The sequence below is a fragment of the Sapajus apella genome, unplaced genomic scaffold, assembly GCF_009761245.1.
Source record: "Sapajus apella isolate SASKATOON/1434 unplaced genomic scaffold, GSC_monkey_1.0 scaffold34, whole genome shotgun sequence".
In the NCBI taxonomy this organism is placed as follows: Eukaryota; Metazoa; Chordata; class Mammalia; order Primates; family Cebidae; genus Sapajus; species Sapajus apella.
The window spans coordinates 6,340,711-6,353,332 of record NW_022436974.1 but is presented as its reverse complement, the minus strand read 5'-3'; the positions used below and the strand labels follow the sequence as shown (position 1 = coordinate 6,353,332).

Here is a 12,622-nt window from a genome sequence, read left to right as displayed (position 1 = left end):
AATTGGGCAAATGTTCGCGAAAGGCTGGCTCTTTGCCGCAACTCTTTTTTTCCCTTGCCTTCCATTGGACTAAGTCATTTAGTCCCTCCTAATCCTATTTGTTATTGGCCAAAAGGTAAGTACTTCACCTGGAGAGGCGTCCCCGAGGCAAACTCACGCTCTTTCCAGCGTGTAATCCGAGGGAACTCGGGGAGTGCTTGAACTTCGCCTTCGCTTTTGTTCTGTCTCCGTTATTCCGTTCGGTTGCCACTGACGACAACACTACTCACCCACACTTCTTACTGGAGGAGGCCCGCCCCTCCATAGAATCCCCGCAGAGCCGGCCAGTAGCCCGCAGCGTTGTCAACCCCCAGCGGGCTCCACTACGCGCTACCTTGTGACGTCACCGGGGAAAAGGCGGATTCTCTCCTACTACCGGAAGACGTCTGCTGTTTTGATTGGCTAGGAAAGACGTCCGTTAGGACGTGTTGCCCGTTCTGTGTGCTCTGTGAGCGTAGGCGTCTCTGAGGGTGTGTGTGGCACGGGTTTCCAAAACCAGCACCAGCACCCTTGCCCTTTTCCATCAGGGGTTTAGCTTAGGGTCGCCCCTGGTGGGTGGCTCCCGAGTCTTGAAGAAGACCACGAGAACCCCTGGGCAGGCTGAAAGATGGCGACGGCTTCGGTCTCTGCGGCTTCTGGTTCTCAGTTCTCGGTAAGAAGGAGTTGGCGCGAGTGGGCTCCACGTCGGCCCTAAGCGCCTCTTTGAGTTTCCTCACGTTTTAGGGCGCTGTCAGTCCAGCTTCTGACCCCATTCTGGAGGACGGCGGGGGCGCCTAGATTGCCCCGTGCTCCCCAAGTTCCATTCTCTGTTCCTCTGTCGAGGCTGCACCCTCTGGCTTCCAGTGAAACTGGGCTGGTTCACGTCTGTTCCCCAACCCTCGTTCACCTTTCGGCGTGGCAACCTCGGTTGCCTAACATTCCCAAGGCTTGGCTGGGACAACTGCCCACTCCCTGGCTTGCGAAATCGTAGTTCCTTTGGTCACGTGGCTCCAGCAGCCCCTCTAGGAAACTCGCCAGATCAGGTAGGCGCGCTAATGTGTTTAAGAGACAGCTGCCGAGTAGTAGTCCGCCGTCTCTCGAGCGCTTACTAGCCATTGCTTATGTTGTTTTTTATGCCTGCAGTGCCTCCCACTCTCATCCTCTCATTAACTTTGTTGTGTGATCCTCGTAGCCGGAGCTCGCTCTTCCCACCACCCAGAAGTACTAGGACTAATGTGGAAATGCAGTTTTAGGCGACAGGGGAATTGAATTTAAACAGTAGTTTTGCCTCCTGAAAGGTCACTAGCCAGTTTCGTCACTGGCATTTGTCATTTTGGAGTGTCCAACGCTTAGGTTTTTAAAAACCGCGGGGTAAGGAAGAGGTAAGAAGTAAATGTGACAAAGCCAAAGTTGGAGCCCTTGACTGGGCTGAGGGTCCAAATGAGTAGGGCAGAAACCCTGCTTTGAAGACGCAAAACACTGAAGAGCAACTGCACGTAGTTAGGTGATTACTGCGCCATACGGTAGCACTAAAGTAATCTAAAGGAGAGTGATTAGCAGTGCATGGGTAGGTTAGAGGTTTCCTAGAAGGGAAGATGAAGCTAAATGCGTGTCGAAGGAATTGTAATTGCTTGTGCCAAGAGTAGGGGAAGGAGAAAAAGGCACTGCAGGAATTTTGGAGTATGTTCCAGGACAGTAGGTACTTTCAGGAAACTTGAGATCATTTGGAATGAGCAGGAGTAATATGGAGGTAGAGTTGGATGAGCTGAATTGGAAACAAGGAAAAACGTGGAAAAAAAGGGGATGGTGAGGGAAGGAGCTGGTAGAGTATCAGAACAAAGATATTTTGTAGAATCTAAGGAGAAAGAGTGGGGAATGCTAAGAAAGGCTTGCCACCTTGGAGAAGTCAGTTTCAGCTTTCAGAGACTTGTTAGAATTTGTAATAATGGGACCAGAAGTATTACAGTGTTTGAACAGAATGGGAATTAGAAGTTTGCAGAGAGGTCTGGAGAAGTTAAAGAGAAGTAATGAAAGCAACAGTTGAAAGTTATTCAGGATTAGGTCAGTAAAAGAAAAAAGTAAGATGAAGTATTAGAAGTGTCAGCAGATGGAAGATGATGAGATTTTATAGGACATGTGATTAAACTTGGGAGAACAGGACTTTTTACAGCTCTCAAAAGTTAAGCATTTGGAGACTGAATAAGGAATACTCATAAATGTTGAATTGAGTTTGGGTGCCATGGCTCTTGTCTGTAATACCAGCTACTAGGGAGGCTAAGGCGGGAGGATCACTTGAGCCCAGGGAGTTTGAGGCTGCAGTGAGCTATGATAGTGCCACTGCTCTCCAGCCTGGGCGACAGAGTGACCCTGTCTCTATAAAATATTAAATAAATGTTTAATTGAGCTGCATTATGCCAAGGCCTCCTAGCTGAGCATTGGCATTGGGATATAGTCAGTTCTTAGTACTTACTGTAGCATTGACAGAAATCCCAAAGACTGTTTAGTAGGAAAGCAAATACATTTTTTTTGCTAAGCTCAGCTTTAATTACATTCTAAGTAACAGGGGTACACTAAGAATATCTAGGATCCTCTATAAATCAAAGTATAACAACCATAAGTCAATCTGCTACATCAAAAGGTCTAATTTGGAAGTTACCATTTCTCAAAACAAAAATGACTAACTTTAGTTGTTTCCTTAGTGCATAATAAAAGGTCATGCTTAGGTGTCCCGTCAGAAATAAGGCTGCCATTTCCAACAGCATTGGAAAAGCACTTAGCTTAACAAACAGCTGATCTTAACATAAGGCAGCATTAAAAAAAAGAAAAGAAAACTTGTTAAAACTATACCATGAACTGAGAAGGCAACTTATATTCAGGTTTCAGGGTTGTGAAAATTAACAACCGTTAGATTCAACTGTTTTTGACATTGATAAACCCATACGGAGCTGGTTGTAAGTACATCGAGATGCTTTATGGGCAAGGCTTTTTTAACAAATAGATTCATAAATAACCATCTTTAGGAAGTAGGGACTGTGTAAATCTCAAATGAATGACGAGGAAGTAGGGCACTAGGTTTCAGTTAGGTCTAGGTAACATTTATTGAGTGATTGCTCTTGAGTTGATAAACTCGACTCATGGAAAAGGCAGGAAAGCAACTATGATTGGGCATAATGAAATTAATTTCATATAGAAGTATGGGCAGCAAAGTGTTGAAACACAAGAGTGTCTTTCATGTCAGCCTTGTAATGTTTTCACAACCCTGGTGAAAACGCCCTGTCACTTTGGACTTAATGAGCTAATCTCTTCATTTGTCTCTGACTTTTTGGTTAGGTCCTTCAACCAAGTGATTCTCCTGCCTCGGCCTCCCAGTAGCTGGGATTACAGGCATGTACTACCATGCCTGGCTAATTTTTGTATATTTAGTAGAGACGGGGTTTCACCCTGTTGTCAGGCTGATCTCAAACTCCTGACCTTTTGATACTGCCGCCTTGGCCTCCCAAAGTGCTGGAATTACAGGCGTGAGCTACCACTCCCGGCCCCCACTACACTTTTTAAGATTATAATATGTGGTATTTATATAGGACTATCTGGCGGGCATAGTCCTTAAAGGCACTTTAAGCACTTGTCATATGTTAACTCATTTAATCCTCACAGTAACCTTCTGAGATTGGCATTAATATTTCCTTTTTCAAATGAGCAAAACGAGGTGGAGAGAGGTTGAGTCAAAGTTGTCTAGCTAGTAAACGACAGTATCTTGATGGGCTTTGGAGTTAATGGGTTTTGTTGTTTATTTGCCAGATACTGTAAACAGTCTTGTTCTCATTCTTATATGCTGTACATGGCAAAAGTTTCTCTAGAGTGCAGTATGGTCTCACAATCCTTAGAGATCTCCAAGACCCTCTCAGTCTACAAGATCCTTCTATAATGACCACGTTTGTGGTAGAATAGATTTTCTTAAATACATCAGGCAAAATAATAGATCCAACAGAGCAAATACAGAACTAGATAAGAGAATCCAGCATCCTTATTTTAAGCCAAACATTAAAGAGATTGGCAGAAATGTAAAATAGTGCCATTCTTTTCACTAAATTTTTTTTAGAGTATAAAGGGGTCCTGAGGGAAAAAGTTTGCCGGGGGCAACTGTAGAGCAGTGATTTTTTTTTTTTTTCCCTAAACCATAGACTGGGCTCTGGATTGCAACTCAGTAGTGGGTCATGGTATATGTACTGTGGGTCAATCCATATCATTTTCAAGAAAGGAGAGAGAGAAAACAGTTGAGCATATACAGCTGAATGAATTACCTGGTTCACAGAGTATGTGCGTCTTCAGCTTTACTCATTCATACTAAATTGTTGTTATCAAGTGATTATACCAGCAGTCTTCTTTATTCTATGTCTTCTAAATGGATGGTATTGTCCCACTTGTAAATTTTTGCTGTGTGTGTGAAATGGTATCCTTTTTCTGATTTGTGCTCCTCTAATCATTGGTGAAGATGCACCCTGTTTTTTTTCACACCTTTACTAGTCTTCTGTGTGTGTTTTCCTCTGTGAAATACCTGTTCATGTCTTTTGCCTGCTTTTCAATTGGGTTGCCTATTATTATTGATTTATAGGCATTTTTTTAAAACATTGTGATGTTAATTATCAGTCTGTTAAGACTGTTCTGGCTTGTATTTGATAACTTTTGATTAATAGTTGTTACTTTTAATGTAAGATGTGTTAGTCTTTTTATGGTTAGTGATTTCTGTTTAAGAAATTCTTCTTTTCCCCAAGGCCTTGGTTGTACTCTATATTTTTTCCCTATGTATTTTAAAGTTGGAGCTTTTTATGTCCTTAATTTACTTGGAATTAATTTGTATGCTGTGAGATAGGGATTCAGTTTAATGGTTTTACTTAAAATACACAGTTGTTCCCACACTACTTGTTGGAAACTCATCCTTTCCCCAATATATTCATTTCCATATGTGTACGGGTGTGTTAGCCGACTGTTTCTTTGTTGTATTTGTCTCTCCTACTTAGATACCCATTATCTTAGTGATTCTCCTAAGAATCACTCGGGGGTAGGTGGGTCAGTCACCTTCCTTGTTGCTCAAGATAAATATTAGATATTAATCAGTCCTTTGCTTTTTTTCAGTAGGAATTCTAGAACCTGCTATTGGAATTTTGATTGATATTTTATTGAATTTCTAACTTAATTTGGGTATAACTGATACGTTTAGGATATTGACCCTTCTGTCTGAATGTATGTTACTCCGTTTATTTGGAATTTTAACATTTTTCAGTATGTGTATACTTTCATGTCTTGTATGTTGTTTGTTCATTTTATTTCTAGTGTTTGATATATATTTTCATAAGTTGCATTTTCTAATATATAAAATTACTGTTATGTATCTATTTTATTCAGCAATCTTAATTCTCATAATTGAGATTTTTTTTTCTGTTTAGATGGTCATAATCTAAAATTGGGATTCTTCCTTTTCAATCTTAATATCTTATTCTTTTTTTTTATCTTAGTGTGCAGACTAGGAAATGAAGTACAGTGTTGACTAGAATTGATGTAGATATCTTTGTCTTGTTTCTTATTTTAAAAGGAATATTTCAAGTTTTGCACCATTAAGTATGTTGGCCATGTTTTTTTGTAAAACTTCATATTATCGTAAGGAAATAGTTTTTCTTTTATTTTTTTAAATAATGGCTGGATGTTGAATTTTATTGAATGCTTTTTTATATTTGTTGATCGTATTGATTTTTATTTTGGGTATACTGATATGTTTAGGATATTGAAACTATGAAACATGAAACTTTGTTTAGTTTCAAACATGAAACTTGGACACTATTGCATTGATTGCACTGCTCAGAGCTCTACATCACATTCTTCCATCACTGGACCTTGACTTCTCCAGTTTTATTTCAATCCACTTGTGTACACAAACTCTTTTTTCCCACTAAACTAATGTATTCTTTAACGTTGGAAACAATTGCTTTTCATACCCATTTCTAGTTTGCCTATCAGAATACATATCAATCTATAAGACCCAGTATCAATTTTAACACTAATAAAGACCTTCCTTTACCACACTGATATGAAGCAATGTTCTGTTGAATGCATCAGAATTTAATTTACGCTTAGCTTCTGTTACATCCAGTTTAGCAGTTCCCACCTACTCTTTTGTATTTGAATTTAATCTACCTAATACCTTGCAGCTATGTTGCATGTTCCGCTTATAAAGACAGCAAATTATGTGCATTTTTAAATTATGCTTCATACTTCACACAGTGTCATAAAAAGATGTTAAATAAATATTTGAATTTTGTGTTCCTAAATGAGATACTTGCCCTAACAACTAAAGGCTGCAGGAAAGATAGTGATCGGGTTAAACATTTTTCCTTTAATCCTGAAAGTTTCTCCTACAATCATATTTTGGTTGGAATAATTTTTACTGAGTGCTTAGAGTCATGGAAAGAGGGAAGTTAGACTTAGGCTCCTTTTTACACAGCCTTCCTATGATATTTGTGCTATTTGTTAAACATAAAGAAGCCTAAAAGCTTTTGATCTCTTAAGGTGTTATAGTCACTTGGTTGAAAAAGACAATCTTTTGTAAATAATATTTAGTTTCCTGTTTTGGGGAGGAAATGTATAATTAATATTCAGCAGATTTATTGAGTAGAATCAAGTTCATTTGTTAGAACTTGGTTTCTCCAGCAAAAATCCTACACCAACTGGGTGTCCTACAATTATCTTAATTCTGACAGTACCCAAATAAAGCTCAGACACCCATACATTAAGGGGCTCAATTTCACACGACTGCCCACCCCCAAGTCAGTCAAAGTCCTGAGTGTTCCCACAGCATCTGCATTTCTGCCAAGCTAACTAAAAATTAAGGGATTTCTGCAGCTTTCCAAGAACAGCTCACAGTACTCAGGAAAGACTATACTTAAGCAATTTCAATTTTATAAAGGACACAACTTAGGAACAGCCAGATGGAGGAGACATAGGGCAAGGTGTGAAAGGGTTTCTATACCCTCTGTGGGGCAGCACCTTTCCAGCATATCAGTATGTTCAACAATCCAGAAGCTCCCCAAAACTCATTATTTACGAGTTTTTAATGGAGATTTCATTACATATATACATAATTGAGTAAATTATCCCCTGGTCATTGGGCTCAGTCTCAGCTTCTTACCTCCCCTGAGGTCAGGGTGTAGGGCTGAAATTTGTAACTCTTCCTCCCCCCACCTCGCCGCATCCCACCTTGCCAGGCAGAGTGTCACTGTCCCCTTGGCTGTAGTGCAGTGGTGCAATCTCGCTCCACCACCTGGGTTCAAATGATTCTCCTGCCTTGGCTTCCTGAGTAGCTGGGATTACAAGGCACACCACCACACTCAGCCGATTTTTTTTATTTTAGGTAGAGAGAGAGTTTCACCATGTTGGCCAGGCTGGTCTCGAACTGTAGACCAACCTCAAGTGATCCGTCCACCTCACCCTCCTAGAGTGCTGGGATTACAGGCGAGAGCCACCACTCCTGGATGAAATTTGTAGCTCATTATAATCTACTGGTTGGTTTTTCTGGCAGCCACCTCCCAGAAGATACCTTCAAACCTGAAGCTATCCTAGGGACCGTACCTTGAGTCCCCTCATCAGCCTAACAAGAACACCCCCATCACTTAAGAAATTCTAGGAGTTTTTGAATCTGTATCTGAAACCAAGGACAAAAGATAAAATACATTTTTTCTTACACTGCAGGAAATACAGATAATAAAACGTTTATAGGACATGAGGGGTGATATGAAATAGTGAGTAAAGGGCAAGTGCACTAACATACAAAATGTAGAACAGAGGTAGTTCCATTTTGGAACTAGTTTATGATTCAGCTAATCACATAATTAATGTTATTCCCGACTGGGCAGAGGATGGTCAGCAAGTCACTTGATATCTTTGAATGTTAGATAGGATTCTCGTGGATTGTAAATAACCAATGAAGACCTGAGGTTCTCTGTGACATATTTAAATTAAGCTATGCAATAATTCAGGATGCTTTGCAAGACCTTTGACCATATTATAAAGAATTGAAAACTCATCCTATTTTCCAGTTACCTCTAAAACCAGATGCCAATTTGCCATTAAGCTTGGGAAATGACAAATATTAGTCTTTGTGGTATATGAACACACTATAGTAGACTTAGCACTTATTTGAGTACCACTTTTAAGACTTGTCTGTACTCTGCTAAGCTTTTTGTCTCCACTTTTGATTTTCATAGCCGTAGTGTGTTTTATATTTACATAAATAGAAAATGTTTTATATTTGCTTTTTTAAATAAACTGGAAATTTGCATAATTTTTAACGAGAAAGTAAAAGCTTTAATTTTAAATAAGATTTAAATACAATGCAGGTATCTTGATAGCCTTTGTTTAAGGAGATTGTTTTGTGCTCTTGTACTTTAATGAACACAGATTATTCTGATACTTTATAAATAGACATCTTCAAAGGTAAGAATTGAAAAACATAGTTTGCTGTGGCCTTTTGAAGAAGGAAAGTGGATGCTGAAAATTTTGAACAGCTGGCAGTTACTATCTTCCACCTTAGCCCTCAGCTTATATACATCCCCCAGTCTAGGTCCATCTGTCAATAGGAAGTCACCTACAACAAATGAAACTCTGCAGTTAGCATTTGCTGGGTTGAAATTATTATGTGGAATTCTAAATTTAACAGAATCTCATTCATGACAGAATGGTATGCTGTGAAAATAAAGTTTTGTATTTGAGTGTTTGATGGACCTTAGTGTTTTCTAATTATTTTCTTTTTTTGTAATTAAATGTAAATTATTTGAGGCAATGACAGTGCCTTATTTTCTTTCTGGAGTTTTGAATACTATAAATATTTAAGTAGTATTTTGTTGATCAGTCATTTGTAGCAGTTTCTGGTCCTGTAAAATTATGTACTTATTTTTCTGAATGTATATTTCACAGTATATATTTTTAACTTCTGCATTTACATGAATTGTATCATTTAAGTATTTCTGCACAGCAGTTGTATTCAAGTTGTGTGAACATTATTTCCTTTCTATAGTGTCTGCCTTATGGCCATATTTAGACTAATATGAAACACTTTAAAAGTTGTATTTCTTTAAAATAAATAATGGTTGAATTCTGTTGTTTATAGTCAGTGGATTTTTTTCTGTTGTCTATATGGACAGTCTAGTTCTCAGTCATAAATATTTGTGGTTTAAATTTGCTATTTGTGGTTCACACTTTTGAAAGGTAATTTGTGTCTTTATTTTTCAGAACATCTTAGCTGAACCATCAAGGTCTAATGGAAGTATGGTTCGGCATTCTTCATCTCCATACGTTGTGTATCCATCGGATAAGCCTTTCCTTAATAGTGATCTACGACGCTCCCCAAGTAAGCCTACACTTGCCTACCCAGAAAGCAACAGCAGAGGTAATCGAATCTAACAAAATAGATGTTACTTGTGTTTACTTGCTGCTTTAAAATTCTTAATTTTGTCCTGTATTATTTTGCAATTAAAGGAAAGTGTATTTCCCCTTTGCTTTCAGTTTTTAGCCCCCACAAAATATTATGCTCTTCTTGTATTCCTTATATTGACCGTTAAACATCATCATCCACCAAACTACTGATGCTAAAATACTTTTTAGTCATCAGCGACTGCTCTGTCATCTCCACTATTAGTCCGGAATAAAGACCTTTTTTTAGCTTCTGAAATATACCAAAAGCCTACTGGTTCTTTTGCCCTTTTGTGTTCTCATTGCTTTGGTTTAGGCATTCATCATCTGTAGCCCAGATGTTGATAATACATTCCTCATTAATCTCCTTGCCCATTTTCTCCTCCACATCCCCAGTTAACAACATTTCTGTCATTTGTCATTATCCATCATCTCTTCCACAGAATTAAGCATCTCTTCATGGCTTACATAATAAATTCCTAATTTTTCATAACCTAGACCCCATCTGCCTCACCAACTTCATCCCTAACATGTCTTCTGTTTTTACCTTTCCCATCCTTTTTTCTGGCTACTTTGAAATACATTTGTTCTGGAACCTGCCATCTGTATTAATTTTCTTGTTGCCTTAACAAATTACCATGAACTTAGCTTTCAATACCACATATTTGTCGTCTCAGTTTTTTGTGGGTCAGAAATCTGTGTAGGCTCATCTGGGTCCTCTGTTTAGAGCCTTACAAGACTGAAATCAAGGTGCTGTCTGGGGTTCTGTTCTTTACTAGATGCTCCGGGGAATATCTGCTTCCAAGCTCATTAAGATTCTTAGCGAGATTCAGTTCCTTGTCATTGCAGGACTAAGATTCTGTTGCTTTGCATACTCTTACTTGGGGGGACAGTCTTTTCTCCTGGAAACTCTCCTTGTTCCTTCATGCTTTCCTTATGGTCTACTACAGTAACAGCAGGTAGAGTCTCTGTGTGTTTCAAATCTCTGACTTTTGCTGTTATATTTCTCTAGCCACAGCTGGAGAAAATTTTCTGGTCATGTTATCAGATTGGGCCCACTCAGATAATGAAAAGATGGTTCTTATATTGAATTTGTTAATCTTTTAGATGTTTCTTCATCTGTATTTTTAAAAATATACCTACCTTATACTTTATGTATGTGTGAAGTTTAAATGAAATGTCTGCTTTATTTGGGATGCTACAGCATTTCCTTTTTTACAAAGTTGTGTTTAGTCACTAATGTTGCAACAATTATATGTGTTAATGATTCTCCAGGTAAAAGAAATGTATTTTTGGCATCATATGCTAAACAGGCAGTTGTAAATTAGTTGAGGAACTTTTTTGTTTCAAATGGGATATGTATTGTAAGTATCCTAAAAATCTCAGAATAAAACTGTTTTGTAAACTGAACTGATTGCACAGTAAAATACCAAGTAGGTGACGATATCCAAATACCAGTTTAAATCCTAACCTATAATGGGTGCTGAGAAGTGTTTGTTGAAATAAATGTAACTAAATAGTGTGATGTCTTTTAAGAATTTCAGTACCCTATAATCACTAACCTAGAAGCCTTTTTATTATAAGATACTGTGTCTCAATGACAATGAAAATTTTGATTTAATTAATGATTACGGCAATTGATAGTGTTCTATACATCAGAGTATAGCAGGTTGGCAATTTAAGAAAATTAAGTTGCATGACCTTCAAACAATACAGATTTAAAAATCGAAAAATAATAATAAAATAACTGTAGAACAAAAATCAGTTTCAGTAAGTTTCTTATTAAAAAAATAAGCACAAAGCAAAATATCCATTTAACAAAGTTCTAACAGAAACACAAAATCTAAGAATTAGATATTAATCCTTCAACTAGATACCATATTGTATCTAGTTCTGATCTTTACACTCATGAAATTTTTAAAAAGTTCAAAAAATGACAAATTACTAACAAAGAATCAGAAAAATTAAGAAGGCAGATATTCACAGAGTCAAAATTTTTAGCACAGGCATGTTACTAATACAGCTAAATTCTGTTTGAGTGCAACATCAGTGGTCTTAAGAAATAAAAGAGAAGTGGAAGAAGAGGAGATGGAGAGGAGAAATAAACAAGATAAAAAGTAACCTTCAAGACAGTAAATAAGCTTTTATGTCTTTAGAACCTGGTGGTGTGAACTGTTTAAGCAGTGTCCCAGGATAGTCATTACAATCTAACAATGTCCCAGGATAGTCATTACAATCCACTGTCCTTTTATAGTGTATGTTTTAATCCAACAATACTTTCTTTCCAAACGGGAAGGGAAGACACAGAAGTCACCATCCCCTTCTCACCCAGAAAAAAAAGTAAAGGCTGTGAGATATGAACAAATACCAAGAGAGTTCTGAAAAGACATTTGCAGGGGACCGGGATAAGTATGTGTTGGGGAGGTTAGAGGAGAGGAAAACCTCTCAGAGGAAGAATGAAATAACAGATAATCTGAGCTTTAAAGAATGAGTACAGAGTACAGCGTGTGAAAGGTTTATAAACCTGATGATTTTTATTGCTCCATCAAGGACAATTGTGGCTTAGTTTTTTCTTACTGGGAATTTATGACAATGCCTAAAGTGAAGAATACAGTGCCAAAAATTATAGTTTAATAATTACTACCTTGATTTGAACTAAAATTAGGAATTTTACCCAACAATGCTTTTGCATCATCATTGGCAAACTTCAACACAATGAAAAAGCAAAGTCTTACTATTAATAGTATTATAAAAGTAGTGGTGACCTCACATACCCTGGGAAAGGCCTCATGAGCCCTGCCCTCAATGTGCCTATGCCCCACATTTTGAGAACAACTATAATTAAGGATATGAGTACGTCCAGAATAGTATTTTGTTCATGTAACTACTTTTTTTCCAGGTGTGAGAAAAATGTAGATAGCAGCATCTGTTCCAGAATCGATAGCTCCTTGAGGGTAAAGACTGTCTTCATTATCATTATATTATCTCCTTCACCTTGCAGAGTGCTTCACACATTGTATGTGGTCTGTATGTTTGTTGGACTGAGGCTTACATCAGAAGTAACTCTAAACTGAAGCAACAAGACCAAACAGGAGACTAAGATAAGATTTATGCATATTTTGTTGCGGGAATGAGGAAGGTAGAT

The 12,622-nt window shown here is 38.0% G+C and overlaps 1 protein-coding gene across 2 annotated transcripts in view; it reads left to right on the top strand.

Moving 5' to 3' along the window:
- Positions 1–154: 154 nt before the first annotated feature.
- The window catches only part of CEP57 (centrosomal protein 57), a 41,037-nt gene continuing 28,569 nt past the window's right edge, over positions 155–12,622 (top strand). Inside the window, exons 1-2 of one of the 2 annotated variants that reach the window (XM_032295719.1) lie at positions 155–691; positions 9,298–9,454. In XM_032295719.1, coding sequence (XP_032151610.1) covers positions 647–691; positions 9,298–9,454 — 202 coding nt within the window. In that variant the 5' untranslated portion in view covers positions 155–646. The remainder of the gene's footprint in view (positions 692–9,297; positions 9,455–12,622) is intronic. The other variant, XM_032295718.1, reaches the window with a different exon arrangement.